This window comes from Fistularia commersonii, chromosome 25 (assembly GCF_037954325.1).
Source record: "Fistularia commersonii isolate RoL2024-O1a breed Wild chromosome 25, RoL_Fcom_v1.0, whole genome shotgun sequence".
Lineage (NCBI taxonomy): Eukaryota > Metazoa > Chordata > Actinopteri > Syngnathiformes > Fistulariidae > Fistularia > Fistularia commersonii.
The window spans coordinates 8,968,454-8,992,604 of NC_141308.1; the positions used below are offsets into that span (position 1 = coordinate 8,968,454).

General features: G+C 41.3%; 3 protein-coding genes across 4 annotated transcripts; 1 reads left to right on the forward strand and 2 right to left on the reverse strand.

The window, feature by feature from the left end:
• Window positions 1–1,065: 1,065 nt before the first annotated feature.
• Window positions 1,066–3,441, reverse strand: ahsg2 (alpha-2-HS-glycoprotein 2). The gene is made up of 7 exons (XM_086172447.1): window positions 3,143–3,441; window positions 2,603–2,713; window positions 2,406–2,487; window positions 2,154–2,308; window positions 1,958–2,053; window positions 1,742–1,813; window positions 1,066–1,655 (listed from the first exon to the last, which is right to left on the reverse strand). Exons 1-7 carry the CDS (start codon window positions 3,338–3,340, stop codon window positions 1,251–1,253), a joined length of 1,119 nt encoding a protein of 372 aa, XP_086028573.1. The 5' UTR covers window positions 3,341–3,441; the 3' UTR covers window positions 1,066–1,250.
• A 4,713-nt stretch (window positions 3,442–8,154) lies between these two features.
• LOC147219155 (protein crumbs homolog 1-like) lies at window positions 8,155–15,141 on the reverse strand. The gene is made up of 8 exons (XM_086172401.1): window positions 14,942–15,141; window positions 13,651–14,592; window positions 12,447–12,997; window positions 12,154–12,319; window positions 10,107–11,007; window positions 9,982–10,023; window positions 9,757–9,879; window positions 8,155–8,961 (listed from the first exon to the last, which is right to left on the reverse strand). Exons 1-8 carry the CDS (start codon window positions 14,988–14,990, stop codon window positions 8,709–8,711), a joined length of 3,027 nt encoding a protein of 1,008 aa, XP_086028527.1. The 5' UTR covers window positions 14,991–15,141; the 3' UTR covers window positions 8,155–8,708.
• A 1,617-nt stretch (window positions 15,142–16,758) lies between these two features.
• Window positions 16,759–23,599, forward strand: zbtb41 (zinc finger and BTB domain containing 41). Of its 2 annotated transcripts, none has more exons than XM_086172406.1 (11): window positions 16,759–16,871; window positions 17,330–18,536; window positions 19,065–19,272; window positions 19,582–19,654; window positions 19,761–19,908; window positions 20,262–20,391; window positions 20,481–20,576; window positions 20,664–20,770; window positions 20,940–21,045; window positions 21,129–21,217; window positions 22,256–23,599. In XM_086172406.1, exons 2-11 carry the CDS (start codon window positions 17,363–17,365, stop codon window positions 22,873–22,875), a joined length of 2,751 nt encoding a protein of 916 aa, XP_086028532.1. In that variant the 5' UTR covers window positions 16,759–16,871; window positions 17,330–17,362; the 3' UTR covers window positions 22,876–23,599. The 2 variants fall into 2 exon arrangements, with proteins under 2 accessions (XP_086028532.1, XP_086028533.1); XM_086172407.1 differs by having other exon boundaries at window positions 16,829–16,871; window positions 17,297–18,536.
• Window positions 23,600–24,151: the final 552 nt, after the last annotated feature.

Consider the following 24,151-nt stretch of genomic DNA (forward strand, 5'->3'; position numbering starts at 1 on the left):
AAAAAATGGATGGGGAAAGCAATGACCAATCCTTTACATGATGTCAAAATCAGACCAAGACCAGAAGGATCGGAAGGGCCTCAGTCATTTTCCTCAACTGTTGTGCCCTTGCCTGAAGACCGTTCCCTCAGTGCAGAACAGGTAGAGACTGAATCCCCGAAACCTATGAAAAACCACTGGAAAGCAATTCCTGGCTCACGTCGTAACATCAGACCACACATTCCTGAAAAATTGTTTCAAAAGGTGACCTCAGCGACCAACCACCAAACCGATGGTAAGTCATTAATGTGCTTAAATGTGTTTCGCTATCATCGTACTAATCTGTATACTTTGCAGGTCTGGTTCAGTCCTCCAAAGAAGCTGACAGGAGGAAATGAGCTCATTTAATTGAATAAAACTATGTAAACTGAACCTATTGGTTTGTGTAATACTTCAATTTTTGGGATTGACGTGATATTGGAAGGTCCGTTTTCTCTTAGGAAGGCAAGGCATTAAAGTCTGATTTCAAGGTTTAACATGGCCATTACCCTTTGCCTTCCCATGAACCTTCTCCTAAACATTGATCCATTCCTATAAATACACTTCATAGAATTTTCCATTTGTCAAGATTACTCCAACGTGTTAATTCTTGAAAGTAATTCATAAATCCCTTGTCATTTTTAGACTTTAAATTTTATTAAAGGACACTCCTGTTCAAAGAATAACCAATTTGCATTTAGTTGTAAATAACATGCGATTAAATAGCTGCTAACACTGAGTTGTGCCGGATTCTAATTTAGAATAAATGTCCAACATAGTTAAGAGCTGCTTTGCTGTGACTTTCAAAACAAGTGTCATTGAGTGCAGGTTGGCATGAATCCACAAACCTCTGGTCTTTTGCAACCTATTTTACAGTTTGTTTGTTTTTTGTTTTTTTGCCTTCAGCTCAATAGTTCTCAGTATATTTATAATTTTGACCTTGAGTGACTTCCACCTCACTCTTGTACAAAAGAGCATATTATAGTAATACAGCAATTTATAAGCCACATACAATACTAAATTCAATTTTAATGTACAAACACAAGGTTTTGAGATTTGAAATTTATTAATCAAATGTAAATTTTAATCCACTTTCATGTTCAAAAGCTGTTTAACAAAACCAGTAGCTCTTTACATGCTTTTCCTCATCTGACTACTTTTACTGCAAAACCAACAATATGTATTGAAACAACGTGAGAGCCTGAACAGTGTCTAACATGGAAGTGAAACACTTAGAAAAATCTGACCCTTCCTGGGCATACAGGTACAAGAACAGGGTTATCTATAATGGGGTCAACAGCTGCAGCTGGTACTTCTCTCTTCACCAAAACAAGAGGGACCTCAACAGAGGCTGATCCAGAGTTACTCGCTCCAGCCAAGTGTGCAAGAACAGCTGGAGCTCCAGCAGGCATAGCTGGGTCCATGGCTTGAATTGCTGGACCTAAAACTCCAGGTAATATGGGTATATATTCAATTGATTCTGGTGACTCAGCTGATACAAGGCCGCTTAGATAAGGGTCGTAGTGAGTTGTCAGCACGTGATGTCTCAGGCCCTGCCTGCGGGACAGTCTTCCTGCATGGATATTGAATCCACGTGGTGAAGCAACAGCGGTGTCGTTGACATCTACGACAGTCCTCTGAAAAATGTAATTTATACACAGTGCCTTAATAAACAAGCAAAATGTCATTTGCTAAAGCCGGCAACATCATGTGACAGAATTACCTTGGTGAAAAATGTCTTGCAGTCAACAGTGTGACGAATGTTCGTGCCTTGAGCGACGCAAGTACCTTGAACCTGGTAAAATATAAATATGAGGCAACGTAAACTTTTTTTTAGTTTAGACAATTTTGTATTTCAGGATATTTCCCTGCTCTGTCAGAAAATGCTAACAGACATGCGCTGTCAATCTCAGGAGAAAGCAGTGTTGCGTGCACTTACAACCATGGGACCGTCCATGGGTACACAGACATCATCGGTGCAATTTGCCTCAATGACCACATATTCAGCAATAAACTGTCGTTCAAGAGTTGACGCCTGAAACAAGATAATATGAATTTTAACACTGAAAGGCAGAGAGGAGTTTACAGTTACTCTCAAACTTGTAAGGTATCCTGAACCCATTGCACTTGCCTACCTGTACTGACATCCTTCCAACCTCAACAAGGCTGTAAGTCGTGTTGATTGTAATGTTGTTGAAAGTTGCCAGAGACGCACTGACAAAGTCTAGTGCTGCAGTGTCATTCAGGGGAAGGAGGACCGGACAGCCCAAACACATGTCCTCCGTCGATTCTAAATTTCACCAAAGAAAATAAAAACATGCAACTTTTTGCACGAGGAGAGAATCTTGCACAGGTGTGTCTGTGTTCAGTGTGAGCTTTAGCTTTACCCCCAGTTCTACATTTGAATGCTGTGACTGTCAGAGCCCCTCCAACTCTCTTCAGCACAACATCGCAGTCTCCTTCCACTGCCTGAGTTGAGATAATTGATCAAAGCATATTAATTCAAATCTTGAAGATTTATCTTGTCATTTGCTTCAATTACTGTGTTTAAAGCTTTTAGATAAGGACAGAAAAAAAATCTCACCGTTAGTCTTTTGGGTCTGATGGTGCAGTTGGCAACAGGTGTTGGGTCCACCACGTGACAGAATGTCTCCAACAAGTCAATTTCCAAGACATATGTCTTTTCTCCCTCAGGCTTATGAGAGGTAAAATAAAAGAATAATTTGTTCAAATATTTAAACTGTATTTATAGAACTGTTATTGTATAGTATTTGATATGGACTGCAAATAAATGGTTGAACAAAAAAGTGTTTGTGCTGCATTCGTTCAAATAATTAAATAATTACACTCTCATTAATGGATTATTTTCAATTGTTATGGAGAGAAAGAAAGCGTAAATTGAAGTTTATTCTATTTACTTTGAGATTGGTTCCTAAAAATTTTGCAGTTCTCCATATTATTTCTCAATAATAATGACATAATATTTCTTACAATTTCAGTCGACATTTTACTCAGCCAATTCTTGTCCCAATTGGTCAACAGGTTTTGTTTAATTTCCCGCCACAAAATGAAGTAAACAGAAGGAGATATCTTCTTGACTTGAGCGCTATCCTCACTCACTCACCGTAGTTAAAATCTTAATGTCTTCAATCCTGTTCAGTGCATACTTGTAGCCATGAGTGTGTTGGGCATTGAGGTAATCCTGTGCTGCCAGAGCAGCCTCCTCCGCCTCAGGTGAGTCACACTCGGGTTGAAGCTCACCGATATTAGCCCTTACTCCCACCAGTAGAACCAGGACCACAGTGATGCTCAGGGGATTCATGTCTGTAAGAGATTTGCACGCAAGAGGTATGAGAACAGCTGAGAAGAGGAAAAAGAGAGACAGAGCTAACGTTGCATTTTGGTTTATATCTTGTACTTTAGACAGGAAAACAGCCAAGTCAAACAATGTGGATATCCCTCCCGACTCCAACGTCACATGTGGGTTGCACAGAACTTTGTGTTAGGATTACTGCCAAAACAAATGCATGCTGACCAAGAAGTACCTGGGATGAATGGCCTCAGGTTTAAATCCAGCATGGTTCACTGTGAGATATGGTGTACAAGTATTAAACTGTCACCTCAACAATTAGTATTTCACAGCTGTGTTCAGATTTATCAAGGACTGTTTATTCGAATACAAAATATAAATTGAAAGACATATCCCAAAAAATTGAAAAACCCTGGAAAAAACAAATTCCATGTTTGACCATCACCGTTGGGTAACTTCCTAGCCCCTCCCCTTAAAGTTCAGCTGACTAATGCGGCCCCGTTGGGGGCAAGCGGAGAATTACTCAACTGAACTTCTGTAAATAGGATGTTTGCCTTCCGGGGACAGAAGGAGTGGAGTGCAGTTGATGTACCCTCGCTTTCATTAACAGTTCATATTTGTGTACACTGTGTCTAACTTTAGCCCGTATTTAAATCTTATAACGCACATTGAAACGATGGTTGATGGTTGATGGTTGCCACGAGATGTGGCAAAAGCGATATAATTAAGATAGAAACTAGTCATTAGTCTGCAGTGTTTTGATGCATGGTAAAACTGTTCAGTCTGGGTTTTATTTTTTTGCTTGTTTTTCCCACAACTGTCAATATATTTCTGTAGTTGTCTTTTAATAATAACGTTCTGTCAGGTAATATAGGTCTCATTTTATTGGTTGTCCACATTCAAAATAAGACTGTGTTAAGATTTAATTGTCCTTTCATTGTTTTTGTGTCAAGATTTTCAACAATAAACGCTTGTGTTCAATTTTACACCTTTAACGGTCACCTTTTCGAACACAGGAGAGGACATTTATGAAATCGTGAATATTTCCAGCTGGATTTTGATTAGCAGACGCCCAAAAGACACACTCAATGTGCGATGCCCAATGCGCGATGAGTTGTATCCATAAAGCCCAAGTTGTGAGCGTCGGACTAACATGTGTCCCAACAAACAAGCACCTAAATCGTGTTCTTCGCTGGGAACCAGACATGATAATTTGCAAATGTAACAAATCCAGCCTGTCGTGATGTTTCAGTCAGCCCAGGTACCCAGTAAAGGTGAAGTCAAGCAGTTAGAAGCTGTTTTAAAACCCTCCGTGCACTCAGTGAACTCCACCAATGTGGCCGGGTGTTCTAAGCTTCACAAGGTAAACAAATCCTCTCATGCTGCACAGGCGGATGAAATGTTTGTCTTCTTTTCCTCTGAGAAGATTGAAGCTTTGTTGGTCGATCAATTGCAGTGCAAACTTTGCGCAGCAATTTTTGCGGAAATCATATTCATCCTGTCATAATATTCTAGATGTCATTGGTCACTACTCTTAATTTTGTTTAAAAATTATATCTGACATGCCATTTGTTTTCCCCCATAACATACCTGAATTGGAAGAACGGCTCAAAGCTCTGATTAAAGTATACGTGTGACATTTAGAAAACGCTCAAGTCAAAACATCTGTTCTGGCTTCCCCCCGAGAGATGATGCTAAAGCCTCAGCAAATAATGCCACTGAAACCTTGAGAAGCTGTTGCACCCTAAGACAGAGCTGTCTTATAAAGACAACACTAAGGACTCCTTCTCAAGCAACAGAAACTTTTGCAGTTCATTAAAGTTACTCACAACCTTCTGTTATTGTCAAACCTGCAGAATGTACTGATCGTGGTGGAAATGGATGGATTACACATTATACGAAGCAGAGAGCCATCAGGACTGCACACTGCTGCCTTGGAAGTTTCTGGCTACAAACACGGGTCATGGTGGGAAATTCACAACCAGGAGACAATTTTCCTTCATTCTGATAGTAGCTTTGAAGCTCTTGCAAAGAAAATCCATGGTATGTGATCTTTGACTCTATTATACATTATACATGAGACTTGCATTCTAGTTTTAGCATGATTTAAGATAGTTTCTAATCCCTCCAGGATTTCTGGATGAATTCTACTACAGAGGCATCATGCATGAGACATCTGAAAAAGAAGTTTGACACTGATTTCAGTGAAGAGTATATATCATTTTAAACTCAAAGCAGTGATGATGTTTCAGGAAAGCCGGAGTATGCATTCAAGTGGATATAGTGGATCATGCATATTGATGCACTCTTCCAATATTTGGAAAGAATCTGTTCCTCTGCTTGTGCAGAAAAAAGTCTTGTGTTCTTAGAAGTTGCCAAATATCAAATGTCAAACTGCTGTGGTTCAGAAGCTTATTCCCCCCTTCTGTGTCGTCTTCAAGAAGCCTTCTCGTAATGCTGGATGATTTGTTGACTTTGGTCAATCAGAACTGGCTAAATGGCCAGGTGATCATCCAGCATTTGTGATTCTCATCCAGATTTCAGACTCTGAATGCCATAGCGATGTGAGCGTTTTTCTGCAAAAGGCCATGAACATATACAGGGAGCTGATTATGGAATCTGCTCAAACACAAGGTTGTCTCGAATGTAAAAATAAATACATTTATTCAAATAAAGCACAGCAGACACACACACCAACACAAACACCAACACACACACACACCAGTAAGCTACACGTATTTTCAAGTCCACCTCCAGGTTTTAAGTCTTGAAATAAAGCATGTGGTTGTCATATTTTCAGTTCAGAGCCTCTTGAATGCTGTACACACATTGTACATTAAAAGCCAATAATCCATTAAAAGCAAAAGTAAATTAATGTGTTTGGAGACACACACACGCACTCATACACACTTGATGGTTAAAAAGTGTGAGTGCTTTGCTGAGTCATGAGGTACAATATTTATATTCATTTATTTATTGCAATTTTTATTATTTTATTATTTTCTCTACAGCTTCTTTCAGCTCATGATCATCAAGGATATGAAAAGAGTTAAGAGATGGACAAAACAGGTGTGGATAGAAATGCTGCGTTTTCAGCTTTTTTTTTAATCTTATTTTATTTTGGTTAATGTATTGACCCATCAATGTAGATCTGGCATTATAACTTGTGATCGGTTTAATTATTTGAGGATTGGATTAATCCCAGCTGTCTTGGGCCTGTTCTTGTTCAGGTTGACTCATTCTGCAAGAGCCGTCTTTTAGTGCCTATTCGTCTGGGGGTCCATTGGTGTCTGGTGTCTGCTGACGTTGTCAAAAAGAAGATTTGCTTCTACAGCTCAGGGCAACCCACACCAGAAAGTTGTGAGGGTATTAATGAGAAGCATTTATTTTCCCAAATCCAAACTTGTCCCCACCCACTCCCTCTTCAATGCGAGGAGTCACTCGAGATCGAGTTACATTGCATCTGTGAGGGGTTATAAATAAGGAAGCTAATTTATGGGGTACCCTCTACCAGAATAATAAAGTTTTTGTCTCAATGGCAGCAAACAGATGTCATTCATGGCAATGACATATTACATAAATAATATGTGTTTTAATTCAGTCTTTTGGAAAAGTTTTATGATTTAGAACTGCACTTTTTTCCCTTTTACAAGGGGAGAGGGACTAGTTTAGGATTGGCCGATTATGAATCTCTCTTGAAATAGTAAGAAGTGGTCGCTACACACAAGATATTTCTTTTCTCACATTCAAGAACATCTTGAAATACTCGACGACCAAAGCGAAGGAGAAGAAGCAGATGCCTTGTGAAAGCAGCTGGAAAGCAGTGTCCTATGAAGAGGTAAGCTTCATTGACTGTACAACGAAGAATAACCTATAAAAGTGGTGGCATTCAGTAAGTGAACGATAATATTCAGACAAAAGTGCCCCCTACTGCTGAAACTCACCACACACGATATCTTTACCCCCTCTGCTGTTCTTTTCACACAATCCCACAAGAGACCAATGAAAATGACTGTTGAGTTTTTGTCTTGGAGTTACCAGAGCACTAATCCAAATGAATATTCTTGTCCACGGTTATTGTTTTCCAGCTGATTAGTCATTTTTAATTTCCCCCCCAGTGTTCCCGATGCCTTGCTTTGGCACGGCCACTCCAGTTTTCCTAGTAAGACAAACCAAAGATTTGTAAGAGGATCTACAAGGAGCTCTGCAACCGTAAGCTCTATGAGTAGGGTGACAGCCATGTTACATGGACTGTTTGTTTGTGTGACTATATAAAGGTTTCCTTTACTGTAGCAGCCTCACAGTGCTGTAGTTGCATAGTGAAAAAACAATATTCATGTTAAATCCTACACGATGCTTTCATAGTATGTAGGTAACTAGATTGTTATTTGAAAGACGAATATTATTTATAGTATGCTCGGGGTGAAACCGCATCTGATGGCAACACTGTTACAACAGAATCTTACTGCTTAATACAAACCTCAGAGCCACCTTTAAAACGAATTGCATTTTTTTTTCTTGCTCATGTGATCGTTTGTACATCATTTTTAGCCCTTTTTATGTTTTATTATAACCAACAGTTCTCATGAGGCTTGTACAATCGTTCATGTGCAAACACAAAAAGCCAAAGATAAAGTTACCACTTCATTTATCTGAAATGAAAGTTGAGTTGAATTGATTGTTGTGATGATTGTTGATACATACGTTTATCAAGTTAAATGGTCAATAGGAATGGTTAAGTAAAAAATATCTTAATGAAAGAGTTGACAAACCTTTCACAAACTTTATTTTATTATTATCATATTGATTCCATCTGCAGGACACGTTTAATATTTTGTAAGAGAGATTCCCTCTAAAAACAGATTCATTTCCAGGAAACACTGCTACATCATTAGATGCTCCTAAAATATACGGAACATCGACTAACAGCAACGATCTGAATAGAAAGTGACCAAGTAAGGCACAAGTGCGACTGCAGTATGAAACACAGAATGATTGTAGTATGCAGAAAAAAAATAGACAATTATGTATTATAAATTTCCAGAGGATTCTGTTCAAAACAGACAGAATTCTATTAATGTCTAAAACTAGTTACACTGAACACAGTTTCACATGCAACATATGTAACATATAACATGGCAGTATGTTCTGACTCTTTCAAATTCAAAATTCTTTAAAATCTGTATAATCTCTATCTATGAGTGGCACTGAAAATGTTCTATTAAAGAACCATTTTTTGGTGTGTGGCTCGATTCCACACCTTCCCACAGGAAGTGAAAAGCTAAGCAGCAGTGGTATGGTGTCCGGACTTCACTGTAACCTAGCACCCATAATCCAAAGTCACACTAACTGCCCTCTTTGGTAACATTCTGGAAGGGGCTTATTCATTGATATGGAACCCCCAATCAACTTCTGGCTCATCATCAAGGCGTATGATGAGGTAGGACACCAGCTGGAACAGGTTCTGCCACAAGCCCAAGAAGAGATACAAGTAAAAGTCACTGACATCCATTTGGCAGTGTACACCTGAGAAATTCATATCGCACACACACTCAAAGCTGTTGACGTAGTTGATGCAGAAGCCGCCGTTCATGCAAGGGTCGGAGGCGCATTCATCCACGTCCTTCTCACACCTGGAAGGAGAGAAAAAAAATGTAGAACAGGACTGAACAGATGTGTGAGTCATGTCTTTCACTTGCGCTGCATTTGTGCTACAGTCAGGTGGTTATGAACATATGAGGTGTGAATGGATATTAACAGTCTCTAAACTGGTTTGCAGAGTTGAATTTTTCAAAAGGCAAATTCACACACAGGTTGCAGGCTGGAATCTAACTAGGTCATTATTAGCTGTTAGCAATTCAGCCTCTTGCTAAAGGACAATGTCAAGTTTCCTAGACAGCTTGGGAATAAAACTACTGTAGCACTAGATGGCCACTTGACAGCATTCTCTTGGTGTGTGTGTGTGTGTGTGTGTGTGTGTGTGTGTGTGTGTGTGTGTGTGTGTGTGTGTGCCCGCGCACGCACAGTACAATAACACACTAATTGCACCCTCATTAAATCCCAAGAATTATGAGCAGCAGAAACCATTTTCAACACATCATTGACCTTTTAAGTGGTTAACAGCAGCTTTTTTAAGATTTATTTTATATTTGCCTAAAGAATAACAAAACAATAACATTAATTAATTTGAAGTCATATCCATCAGCAGCTTATATTTTCTTAGCGGATATTACTTTTTTTAAGCTTTAAGCCCAGACTTCATCATGAAAAGTTCCATCTGCATTTGTGTATATTTGAGTAAATGCCCAATAGCATCCCTGCTTGCAAGCCTGGAGGCCTAATTCTCATGTGGTCCTGACCCAGCGGTTTGAAAAACCCAAGGATCCTAAGACTGCAAAAACAATTAAATATCTTGATGCTTGTCTTACCACTGCCCTGTGAACCCGGGCAGGCAGTAGCAGGTGTTGTCAGCTTCTGAGCAGTTTCCCCCGTTAAAGCAGCTGTAGTTCCATCTTCTGCCTTTGCATGTGGATACAGGCAGCTGAGGAAGACTAAGCAGACCAAACAAAACAAATATCAGGACTCAAAGTTAATCACCTATGGAATTCAACTTTCTAGATGAGAGAAAAACACATCCATGCCCAGAAACTCACGGATTTATCTCAATGTACCACGGGATCTCCGGAATCTTCTCGCTGTAAGATACACATCTGTTTATTAGCCCTCCTCTGGATTGCACTGCAACTTTGTTTTATTACTAAACTGTGAAAGAACGTACTTGCAGTATTGCCCGGTCAGATTGTGCGGACAGAGGCATGTGTAGCTCTGGAAGCCTTTGAGGCAGGTGGCACCGTTGCTACAATTGCTATTTTCACATAAATCCACTTCCATCTCACACAGTTCTCCGCTGTAGCCCGGCTCACACACACATTTGTACCCGACAAAGGTGTTGCTGCAGGTGCCAAAGACGCAGGGGTTTGAGACACAGGGGTCAGCGAGATCTTGGCACAGTGGCCCAGTCCATTCAGAGGGACATTTGCAGCGATGCAAGTCAAACACATCCTCACACACACCCTCGTTCTGGCAGGGGTTGGATTCGCACACGTTGGCTCCTCGGCAGCTGTAGTTAGGGAGAGTGTTGATGTTCATCCTTGCAAACTTCTCCTCCTGAGGCCTGGGGAATTTGAATTCTGTGTCCAAGTGGAAGGGAAGGGGTAGGCCTCCGATCTCCACAGGACCCAGACACCCAGAGTAGCTCACTTGAGCGTCCACGCTCGCCCCCCCGAGGAAGATGTCTGCTTCCTCTTTGAGAAAACTCAAGTCTCCACCAGTCCTGCTGTACATCACTTTGCTTCTATCCACAGTCATGATCCACTCCGAGGTCTGACTATCCACAATGATTTCCACAGAGTGCCACTCTCCATCACTGACAGAACTCTGGCTCCGCAGAATCATTTTAGGGGAATCCTCGTCACCCTCACCCTGGTACTCCAGGGCAATGCGAGAGTCCTGGAGGGAGAATCCCAGGTAGGCGGAGCCCCTCTGCGCACGCAGTATGGTGGCAACAGACTGGCGTGTACGGAAACTGAAGGAGATGCTTCCGAGGCTGCGTTGAATCTTCCCTTTACTTCGATAGTGCAAAGTTTCACTATCAGACCGAAAAGTTACATTAGATAAACCTGTAAAACAGAAAATACGCAAATATTTAATTACATCAACTTGTCAATTGCATTTATTCTACAAACCGGACTTGGATTATTCCCCTTATGATGTTCTCATAAGTGCAATTAAATTAATTCTACTAATTCAGTTGTCGGGGTGTCGCCTATTTTATTATCTTATCTGACAGCTGGCTTATGGTGAAAAGAGGTAGATGTAGATGTCAAATCACAGGGTTAAGAAGATACAGCAATCACATCATTGGTAGATACTACCATTACCGCTACCACTACTACTACTACTACTACTACCACCACTAATAATAATAATAATAATAATAATAATAATAATAATGATAATAATAATAATAATAATAATAATAATAATAATAATAATAATAATTACTATTATTATTATTATAATAATAACAATTGTGGAAGTAAATTGTAATTTTGTCCTTTCAAAGTACATTTTGGAATATTTAATTTGCATTTACAAATGTAATCATGTCACAATTTTCACATGGCCTTGTAAAGTCTTAAAAGATGATAACTCTTCATAATTCATGTTGTTGTAAAATCTCCCCTCCTCCCACCTATGAATAGACAGACAAGTATTGTCTAGACAAGTAATTCAACTTATCCCAGAGAAGAAGCTTATTTTGTGCACGGATCCATGCACATAATGGCCAGGACAGCACAGACAACACTGTAAATCTTGGATCACCCTCCATTTCTCTGGGTGGACATGTGAGATCTTTGTGAAGACTTGTCATTAAACTTCCACAGGCATGTGGCAGTAGACTTAATCTGAACAGGGATTACCACGTCTTAGAGGAATCCTATGCCTCAACTCTGTTCCCTACTGTAATCAGCCACACTGTAATTAACCAGTGCCTGTATCAGTGAGTAGCTTGTAGGGACTGCTTGTACTCAAGATCAGAAAATGTACTTTATTTGCATTGGATTTTTTCTCCTGCTGTTTAAAAATAGCAACATTATGTTGGCAACCTGTATTATTTATACCCCGAAAAATCATAGTCCTGTCATTTCATCCATTCTTAGAAAGTCTGTAGATTCATACTCATCCTGTAGCAGAATATTTTTAGACAGTGGTCTTTGAGACAGAAATAGTGCTACAGCAGATTCTCATCTCTGGAAACTCACACTCAAAGCCCAATGGGTTTGGATGGCAGACAGCAGTGGTTGGACAGGGAGACAACTCACACCACTTCACTTCCTCGCAGCGTTGCCCTGCGGTGTTTGGGGGGCAATTGCAGATAAAGTCATCCCACATTGAGTAACACACCCCTCCGTTGAGACAGGGGTTGACCTAAGAGAGGGAAAACAAAGTCAACCAAGCACTGACAACTTTCAGCACTACAAAATTGTCTTTTATTATTCTCAGTATGACTCATTAAATACTGTATTTGTATGTAACTGTTCTGTCAGATCCTCACAGCACAGGCGTTGTCACTGGTGCATCCTGCTGCCACGCTGACCAGTTGCTCCAGATTGTAAGATTCCACTGAAGTTGCAATTGGGTAGAACTGCAGTCGTTTATTGTTAATCCTCAGATCCTGGACGCATCCCTTAAAATAGCCACCAAATGAAGCAGAGGCTCTTGGATCTGCGAGTCCGCCGACAAAGACCCGATCTCCGCTGTGGGCCTGGATGTGCCTGATAGCTAAATTACCTTGACTCTGGGCTGACTGTATCAAAGTAGCCTCTTTTCCCTCCAACTTAACTGTCACCAAATGGAAATGGCCATCGCTGATCACACCCTGACCTACCAGAGTCTCAAAGTTGTTAATCTGAACTTTGACCCTTCCCTGCTCCAGCCACATGCGCAGGTACTGGCTGGTGCTGTTGGAGAGGATGAGGAGGAGGCCGCTGGACTGTCTGGTTCTAATGAACATTGATATTGTCACAGTGTCATCGGGGTCATCATCTAATGAAAAGATGGCATAACTCCCCAGGCCTTTGCTTCCAAACCTTGCAGTGATGTACTCTGGGTAGGTGAAGAGGAAACACAGAAAACACCAGGAATAGAAATCTTCATTGGAAATCTTCGAATATGACAAGTGATTAATACATTTTCATGACAATAATGAATGTTCTCCTTTAGTTCAGCATGCTGAGTGTAAATGTTCTTGATGGCAGCCCATTATTACGGTACTGCGAAGTAGAATCCCATTATTTTACGAAGTGAAGGTGTTCCAGGTAAGCTTCTGAAAATCACGTTTTTTTAATCCTCACCCCAGGTGTTGCTGAAGTCCCCTAATTGCATGACTGCGTGGTGGGAAGTCTATGCTATTTCAACTGACTCGGTAAGCTCCTTTGAGGTCTACAAGCTAAGATACCCGTGCAGATACCCGTGGAGACTATTACTGTGGCACAGCAGCGATTGAACTTGGCTTGACCCATACATGTTTGTCACTGTTGACGGAAAAGTCAATTTTATCAATATTCCTACGGTGAAATACCACCTCGAAAGAGGGTGGGTCAATTTATTGTCGAATTATCCTTGTGAAAAGTTAGATAAATTACAAGTCAAATTGGCCCATGAAGCAGGAAATAGTGTGCAGATAATGATGCTATACATGGGACTAGTTTTGTGACCTAAAAAAAACCATGGTCTTGGTGTGTGTCTGTATGCCTCACCCTCAGCACAGTCGGTTCCTTCATACGGTCTATGGCATTCACACTTGTAGTTCCGCCAGCCCTGACTCAGGCAACGTCCTCGGTTCCGACACGGGCTGTCATTGCACTTGTCTTTGTCACTGCATCCCACAGTGATGTTGACTTGAGTGTCTAAATCTCTTGGCTCGGTTACAGGCACCACCAGATGGGAGTCCACAAATACATCTCTGAGGCAGCCCAGAAAAGCAGGTGGGTCCTCTGCTCTGAAGTCTGCTCCAATGAAGAGGCTTTGACGTGCATTTGCTGGCCGGAGGAGTGACGGAGCTCGCTCAAGCAGCTGGATCCCGTTGCTGTTGAGTCTGGTGCAGTTTTCTTTGGTACAGACCAGCCTGATCAGGCTGACCGTCCCACTCAGCATCGCTTCCATCGTGAGCCATTCGTTGTTTGACACGTATTCTGGAAGTTCTTGAACCAGAGTACTTGATTCTTGATCTCTCAGGCTGCGGAGGCAGAGATGTCCATCTTTCAGCTCAACGCTGAGGAGGAGGTCATCCACTCTGCGCTGCAAGAGTGTCCCGACAGGTCGTCCCGTCCGAAAACTGAGTGTGACATTAAGAGGGGCCTCAGGGTCGGAAAGCTCTGTCTCTATGTACATGTAGCCGGGGACCTCAAATGAAAAGAGGGTTTGGGTCTGGCATTTCGGGCCTGTGAAGCCAGCAAAGCAGATGCACTCATAAGTATGCTGACCATTTTCAAGCAGCGGTGAGCATATTCCTCCATTTTCACATTGCTGATCATCGCAGCCTGAAAGTGCAATTGTGCAGGTTTCCCCTCCATAAAGACGCCCGTTTATAGTCTGCTGGGAGCAAAGGCATTGAAAACCACCAGGGTGACTCTCACAAACACCACCGTTCTGGCACGGCTGCTCTTCACACCCGTGGATGTCATCATCACAGAGAGAACCTGGACAGAAGATTGCAGCATATGTTTAAAAACCTATCTATTCTTAAATCGTAATGCATATACTACAAAATAAATTGACATAACCACTGCATTATTTATCTCGAATTTCATAAATAATATTTGAATGTAACAGAATATAACTAGAGAAAATTTACATTTTGAATAAATAATATATGTATGCTCTTCACTACAACAGTGGAACAATGTACAAATATGTAGTAATTGGATGAATACTAAAAACAAAAAAAACTTGTTTGTATAGTATAACGCATCTATCAACTCTTTGACCACAAGACATGATATCATATGAGTGAATTATATTAATGTATTATCATTACAAGAAATTTACCTGAAAAAAGCAACCATATCATCCAGACATACGCATTGAGTCTCAACATCGTCCCCAAGGAATCTCCAAACTAGTAGATATTTAGGAAAATCTTCATCCTCGGTCAAAGACAAGCAGAGAATACGTGTTTGTGCAGCTCCATCTCCAGCTCTGCTTCTTCCTGCATGTGGGTTCAGTGAAATGCTTGGAGTGCTGCAAGCCAGATAGGAGGGATTAAGCTAATGCACTTACAATGACTTACAATTAATTGTGTTGGCAAACGACAAGATCCTGTCAGGATACTAATTTCAACGACTCCAAACATATTTCTCCAGTAGAGCTCTTATGTAATTATATAAGTGACAAACGTGGTGGGATGTAAGTATTTTGGCATGAGTTCAAACACCATCTCCGTTTTCGCAAACTTCATTTTCCTGAGGAGGGGAATCAATCCAAAGGTTTAATCAAACAAACAAGGCATGACACAAGAGCATAAACGCTCAGGAACACACGGATGCAGACATGAAACAGTGTGACTGACGGACGGAAGGAGCCAGTGTTTTTAAATACTACTTGGCTGCAGCAGTTGACTGGATCCAGTCCCAGTCTTAGAAAGATGTGAACTGAGGTCAGCGCTTCTATTCTTGGGGGTATCTCTGTGACTGAAGCACCACTGACGTCATCACCAGTTCTTTCTCTGATGGGCTCTGGATTTTCCATTTGCGCAGTTTTGCAGATTGTAGGCTTATCTTACAGCTGCTTTGGTTTCGGAATTTTTGTTGTAAGTAATTATAGTGGGCCAAAATCTGGGACTACAATTTGTTCTTTAATGAAATATGTACAATATTAAAAGACAGCCATGAACTTAACATTTCTAAGGACATTTACTTGAGTAGTTTATCTCAGTATTTGAAGTATTTGTAGCTGAGTATTTACACTTTTACTCCAATGTATTTATTTCTTATTAATTTATTACTACCTATCCAGCTTCACTGTGGACGGGTAATAAGAATTTCATTGTTGAGGGAAACGTGTTTTTAGACTGTGGACATGGCAATAAACACTTTGAATATTTGAATCCTGAATCCTGAATTATATACGGACAAATATTTGATTTTCACCTTTATCTAACAGATTAAATTACTGTTATAAGATAATTTGCCCGCCTTTTACAAATATACACTAAAATTTGTTCCCCCTTTCAATACTACAATATTTAATGCGCTTAAGAGTGTTTGTTAGTTATTAAAAAAAAGAACATGAAATATAATGAAGTAGAATCATATAAAATTGTCACAATTTGAACATTTAATAATATGTTTAATTTAATATGAGCTATGTAACACTGAAAAATCAGTGACTGACTGAATATTGTGTCTTACAGACAAAAACAGACAGACAGGACAGACAGATAGATAGATAGATAGATAGATAGATAGATAGATAGATAGATAGATAGATAGATAGATAGATAGATAGATAGATAGATAGATAGATAGATAGATAGAAATGATACAAAGATGCAGTAATTCATTGACAGGGACGCTAATAGGGGATTCGTAACAGGGATTGGCGGCTAGGGTTTAAACTACATTACCCAAGGTGCCCTACCGTCACGATTCCTAACTTGAACGTCTCGAAAACAACGCGTCATCATTTTCAAGTTTTGCATATTGTACAACAAATGAAGTCACAAATAACCGTTGCTCATGTTTCTTCCGGCGTTCGATGTATTTTATATATTTTACAGATCTAAATAACCACTTCACAGGACAAAAGCTGTAACAGCCAATAGGCGCGCCGCTTGTTGTAGTGTTCGACATTTACGGTAGGATGGGGAAGGCGGGGCGTTATAGATATTCAGGAAATTATTATTCCTGCGTTTAGATTTCATATTACGAATGTTAGCAGGCCTTCGCAATGCTTCGCGAACGCAGCTCGTATCTTTGAGGTAAGATTTAGTCTCGAATATTCCGTCGCGGGGCCCCAGTTTCTCTGGAGGTAGGGAGGTCGTTTGTCAACATTTCCTCGGAGGGGGGCCCGTCAGCCTGTTAACATAATGATAGGGGTCCTTGAGGTGGGGATCAAATGAGCTCCTTTTCTGGATAGACGTATCTTCATTAGCTCGCTTTTCCTGTCAGTGAAGAGTCGCTTACTCTTGTGTAATACATCACCTGAAATGGTGTTGTGTTATTGTACGCGGGAACCCACCCCCCACCCTCCACAGACACTAGCAATACATCAATTAACGTGCGTTTTGTTTGGACTTGAAAACTTCCCATCGCAATGCACCTTTCATACCAGCGTCCTCGCATTTGGAATAATGTAGCGTTGATAAAGAACTGTGTCTTAAGTGTTTGCAAATCCACTTTGCAGCCTCAACGGTGCTTTTGTGCTCCTGCTTCCTAGGAGTGACTCATGGACCCCTGACACACACGCCAAATGAAGAAGAAAACTAGTAGTCCCTTGCTTTCCAAACGCAGGAGGAAAGGCGGTGCCAGAGATGAATGTGCAACAGGCACTGTGCAGCTCTGCAACCCCCCAACAAACTCTGGCATTGTCCAACAACCATCTCCGCCGAACAGGTACCTGACAATGAATCAGCACAGCCACAACCTCCTCAAGTTTCTGAACGAGGACAGGACCAGGCAGAGGTTCTGCGATGTGTCCGTGTCAGTGGGCGGGAAGCTGTACAGTGCACATAAGGTGGTGTTGGCTCATGGTAGCAGCTACTTCCACGCTGAGCTGTCCAAGAACCCAGCCATGACTCACGTGACTCTGGACCATGTGGAGGACTCTGTTTTCCAGCACTTGCTCGGGTTTTTGTACACCTCCGAGTGTGTCATCGCAGAGACGGAGCGCCTGGCTTTGACTGAAGCTGCCCGCTTCCTGGACATGATGGACATATTAAAGCTTCTTTGTGAAGAAGGGGGCAGTGACCCAGTAAGTGTGGCTCGAGCCCAGGCAGGGTCAAGTGGGTCTGCTGATGTAGAAGTAACATCTAGTCACTTGCCAGGAAGCGGCATAGACCTCCAACTTAGAACAGAAAATTCCCCGGCCAGCCAGATGTCGGAAATTCATAGAGATGGGCAGGAAATTTCAAATGAGAAAGAGAAATCACCAGGTCAGAGGGCTGCCACTATGCGAAAATCACTCCGCAGGAGGAAAACACCGACAAAGTACAAAAAGGATGACGTGGGGAGCGTTATCAGCGCCGATGAGGAAATCCAAAGGATTGTAGCGATGAGTGAGCAGGACAAAGAAAGAGTGGAAGAAGCGGGCGCACAAAACCAAACGGCAAAACTGGATGTGGGTGAAACCTCCAAATCAGCTCAGAGGGAGGACTTGGTGGGCGAGGAGGAGGACGAAGGAGAGGGGGCCGACATGAGCGAGGACGTGGCTGCTCAGAATAAAGCTGCTGAGATTTGTACCGCGGGCGGGCAGACAGAAAGGACGGAGCAGCAGGCCGTTGGAGAGGTGGAGGGGAAGGTGGCGACGGGGGGAAGTTCCCGTCAGACTACGGTTTATCCTGAGGGTTTGGCTCCTGTCATCTGCCAGACCTCGAACAAAAAGGTTCTCAAGTGCCCAGTTTGTCTCAAGACCTTTGACCGTGCAGGTGTGTGGAGAATCCTTTTAACTATTGCAAGCATTATCCTGCAGCTAGTGGTGGCCATTCTTTTCCAATATTCAGGTTTTTATTTCTTAAGTTTTTGTTTATCACAGTATCAGTTTGTCTACACAATAACACGAAAAACAGTTATATGACTTGTAATATTTGTCATTTGACTTCTAAATATTCAATTTCTGTAACTGGAAAATAAAAGATGGCCACTCCACGCTTTTTTTTTTTTTTTTTTTTAAAGATTCATTGTTTTCAATCAATGCAAAGACAAAAAAACAACCTTTTTCTGCTGCATCTTTGGTGGTTTTAAATAATCCAGTGGGGAAAATATGATCTGGATGTTTACATATTCGTAACCCAAATTTTTATGTCCATGAATTTCCGTGGAGACGCTAGACAAGAGCTGTGTGGGCGATCATTAACCCCAGCTTCTCTATTTCACAAGCTGCAATTGATATTTTTCATTGTTATTTTTCTTCAGATTGTAATACATCTTTTCTGAATTTAATGTTCATCAAACAGGGAAGTATGTAAGTCACACCAGAGTGCACACAGGAGAGAAACCATTCCAGTGCGACATCTGTCTCCAGCGCTACTCCACCAAGTCTAACTTAACTGTGCACAAGAAGAAGCATGCCAGTGATGCTCCCCTCCAAAAAAAAGAGCACAAGTGTCCCTTCTGTAGCAAACTTCATGCCAGCAAAAAAACCCTGGCGAAGCATGTCAGGAGGTAAGAAAAGACTGATTATGTCTCAGGACTGATTTCATGGTTGGCGGAGACCGTCTCACAAAAACATTGCTAATCATGAACAACACACCCCTGACTCCCATCTTTGTCATGCAAATGAATCAAGTTCATCAATTTGTTTCATAGCGATGGGAAAAAAAATATATCAAAATTTTCTCGGAAAACATTTGAAAGTACTTGGCTTGCTTACTGAGCTGCTCTTTGTATATCCAGGCACTGTGCAAAAGTATTTAATTTTCACAGAAGCTTCAGTCAGTATGAATGCACTGTGTATCTTCCCTGTCCTGCAAGGTTTCACCCAGAAAACATCCAAGAGTTTTTTACAAAGAGGAAGAAGAGGAAGTGCGAAGGCTGGGAATGTGTTGTGAGTGCTGCTTTCATATTTACATGATGCCAGTGGCTGAAATTTAAATGCTCAAACAAAATTTGTAACACAGCCTTACCTGCCCTCTGGTCTTTTTCTCAACTAGATCTGTTTCAAGACCTTTACCCGCAGGCCCCATTTGCAGGAGCATATGATCCTGCATACCCAAGACCGGCCCTTCAAATGCTCTTTTTGTGACGAGTTCTTCAAATCGAGGTTTGCCAGGCTTAAGCACCAGGAAAAATATCATTTGGGTGAGAAACATTGAGTAAAATCTCAACTGATGGGGGCTTTAATGAATTTTCTGATTCGCATGTTTTCTTTAAACTTGATATTAAGCAATGTTCTGTACTACTGCGGGGAGTATTAACTTTTCACAAGATTTGGGGCATTTAAACCCTTATTCAATCAGAGATTTAATGCCCCACAGATACCATTAATACTGAATAATCTTTAACTTAAAAGATATAGATACAAACAGTGTTCAAATTTTAATGTGTGGCATTATCCATCAGTGGTGTTGCTCATTAAATCTTGAAATGTCGTAATTTGCGACATCTCAGTTAAGCCATCTATTTAAGCTCTGTGCGCTTTTGTCTCACTGAAGGCCCTTTCCCCTGCGAGATCTGCGGCAGGCAATTCAATGACACGGGCAACAGGAAGAGGCACATTGAATGCACGCATGGAGGAAAGAGAAAGTGGACTTGCTTTGTTTGTGGAAAATCCGTGAGAGAAAGGTGTGTGTGTGTGTGTATGTGTGCTTCTGTATTTCCAGAACCTACTGCTCCTTTATGATAAATGATCAGCAGTTGTGTTCCTCCCGCAGGACGACCTTGAGGGAACACATGCGGATCCACAGCGGGGAGAAGCCCCACCTTTGTAGCATCTGTGGGCAGAGTTTCCGACATGGCAGCTCCTACAGGCGGGTCCCCTGATATCCGAAGTTGCGTGTTGGTGCTGGCAGTTTGTTCAGACCCTCTAATCCCTCGCCGCCCTGTTCCTTGTACAGGCTCCACCTCAGAGTCCACCACGACGACAAGCGCTACGAGTGTGACGAATGCGGGAAAACCTTCATACGTCACGATCACCTGACAAAGCATCAGAAGATACACTCCGGTACAGTTCCGGCAGTTATCGGTCTATGGCTTCTTTCTTTTCCTAAATGGCCTTTCCTTAAAGTTTCATATTTTTTTGTTCATTTCCACTGGAAATCCAATGATTGGGTTGTAATAGTTAACGAAAAGTCTTCATACAGCTTCTTTTTAACAGCCCTTTTTGTTTACAGGTGAGAAAGCGCATCAGTGTGAAGAGTGTGGGAAATGCTTCAGGCGTCACGATCACCTGACTGTCCATTACAAAACCGTTCATTTGGGAGAAAAAGTTTGGCAGAAGTATGTTAGCACGCATTTTGCCCTTTCTCCCTCCGTAACTGGTGCAACACTTATCTGTGGGATTTCTCTTGCTTGTTTCAAAGGTATAAAACAGCTGTGCATCAGTGTGAGGTCTGCAAGAAAGAATTTAAAGGCAAATCAAGTCTAGAAATGCACTTCAGGACTCACTCGGGTAAGAAAATAATGGGCCATATAATCCCTCTTTGTTTTATGTGTGCGTAAGGACAGATGTTTAAGTATTAGATACTTCAGGAGGGAGGAAACCTAACTTTGCGTCTCTCAACCCACAGTATCAGATAAACATAGATGGCAAAGCATTCCCTTTAAGCTTTTCATAATGATCAACATGGGCGCAACTGCACATTTCTTCTATAGAAAATAGCAATGAAAATCCATTATTACAGCTTTGGTGAAAGAAGGCCTTGAACCAGTGTATCAGCATGAACAGATTCATGGACCATATCAGAAAATTATCCTGATGCATTGCTTTGATAATTATATAACAAATATTGGTTCTGATGCAATTCCACATTCATGGTATCCTCTGCAGGGACTTGTCCCAAGCTGTGGGTGGTGCTGTAGTGTTGATATTTAAGTTAGCGAATTCATTATTTTGCTTGCCTTGTTACTGTGAATACACAGGTTGTCTTGGTGACCGTCAATGAAAGTTTTTGTGATCATTGTACTAATGACTACTGTAATTGGCCACGCAAATGAGAAACTGTCTCATCAGAATTTTTCGGGTATTTTTCAGGCACCGGAGCCTGGATAAAAATGAAAATGATACACTGACTTTATTGAATTCAACATAACCAATAGAAAATTAATACATACATAACCTGCAAAGCAATTGAATGATAAGTAATGGATAAATGGTTAGGAAAATTAAAACAGCTACTCAGAAACTGAATATATATACATACATATAAATACATATACATATACACATATATATATACATTCACATATACATATATATATAAGATAGACAATAATAAAAAAAACAAAACAAACCATAAAACAATAATCTATTCAAATCGAGGCAAACCGGTACTTCTGGAGTTAACTTCACAAATAGTCATTTCGGTTTGACACCTTGTGTCAAACAAAATTGAGTAAAAAGTTAACGGACAGTTTAAGATCTTCATTGTGATGCAACTTTAGGTTGTACCGATGTTTGACACGCATTCTTGTTGTGATGATGTGAAAGGTGAGAAACCGTACAGATGCCCCGAGTGCCACCAAACATTTCGAATCAAGAAGACGTTGACGAAACACATGGTGATTCACTCGGATGCTCGTCCCTTCAACTGCCAACACTGCAGTGCCACCTTCAAAAGGAAAGACAAACTCAAGTACCACGTGGACCACGTGCACAGCAATCGCTTTGCTGAGCAACCCGTCGCGATGCTCACCGAGGACAAGATCGGCTCCATGTCTTTCGAGGAAACCCACAAGGCTTATCAGGCGTCACCCAAGTCGACTCTCCAGAGCGGCGCCTCTTCCTCCGGTGTCTGCGTGCCCGTCACCTTGGTTCCCGTGCACATGTCAGGAGGGGTGCAGGGGGACCTGGACGCTCACAGACCTCCTCCTCACTCCTCGCAAACTCAAAGCGTCGTGAGCATGCAGGCTCAGGGGCAGCAACAGAGCTCCGGCTACCCAGCTGCTCCTGACCTGGCATTCTTAGAGAAGTACACCATCACGCCTCAGCCCGCTAACATTGTCCACCCTGTAAGGTCTGACCAGATGCTGGACCCCAGAGAGCACTCGTACCTGGGCACGCTGCTCGGACTGGATTCAACGCCCTCTAACGCTAATCCAAATCACTAATCTCTGCAACAAATCCTTGCGTCTCCCAATGGATTCTATTTCAAACTTTTTACATTTATTTGTGAGAAGAGAAATAATTTACTAAATACAACCACTATTAGATATCCTCATTTGATCGCAGTTATTTATCTCAATAAGTGTATAAAACCTTCAGGGCGGAACTTGATTATTTAAAAATGACTTTACTTTTACCAAAGAATTTGCCTACTCTCCAGCCTCACCATAATTTCACACGTTGGACTGACTTATTTATGTATTCTCACTTTAACCACAGTGGGATTTTAGCTCGATTCATTCTTGCCGATTGTTGGCATTTTTCCCACCAAATCATGTCATAGAATCAATGGTTGCTTAAGTATAGGATTATGTTCCTCTTTTAGAAATCGCTTGGACCGATCATCTTTTTTTAAAGCAATTGCTCAAATGAATTAAAACACCTGCACTTTGTTGTACTATACTTTTCACATGTCCTTTCTCTCGAGGCAGTCTTTGCTTGTTGTTTGTTCCAAAAACTAACAGTAAATTGTCTTCATTTTGATCTTAGAAACATAACATGCAAAGCGGATCATCTCTCACAGACAGCTGAGCCAAAGGTGCTTTGGCCTTTGGTGATTTGGACTTTAGATTTTCATGTTACCATTGATGCATTTCCTGATATCTTCATCCCTACAGTCTCCACAAAAATGGCAATCTCCTTAAAAATGTCAATAAAATCTTAATTTCAACTGGGTTTTGCTTGCATCTTCTGACTAAAGCCACTCATACATCTAAAGCCTTTTGAAAGATTTGTAAAAGAATTGTGAGCAACTATCATTTCATACCAGCTCGCATCTAAAGACTGTTGTTTCAAGTTTTATTTTGGTATTTGCGAAGCCTCTGCTATGTCAGTCCATCTTTCTAGACGGTACATATTGATCGGGACATCCTTCGCCGTTCCAGTTCCATACTGCCATCAGATACCGAGATGACCGGAACACGCTTCAACTCCAGTAAGATTCCCTCACCACTTTAATTTTTAAGTCTGCTAGAGCGAAAATCCTTAGGTGTGAGCCCAGCATCAGCAGAACTGTGCGACTAATCTATATTACATCTACATATTCTACTCTTGATCAACTCTTTTCCCTCTCAGGTGCTTTCCAAGTGCTCCCCATAGCCAATCATCTGCCTCCATCTAACCCTATCTTCTGCGTCCTGCATCCATAAATCTTATTTTCGGTCTATGTCCAATATATCCACTATCCCTCTGTGTCCAAAAGCATCTCAGTCTGACCTTATC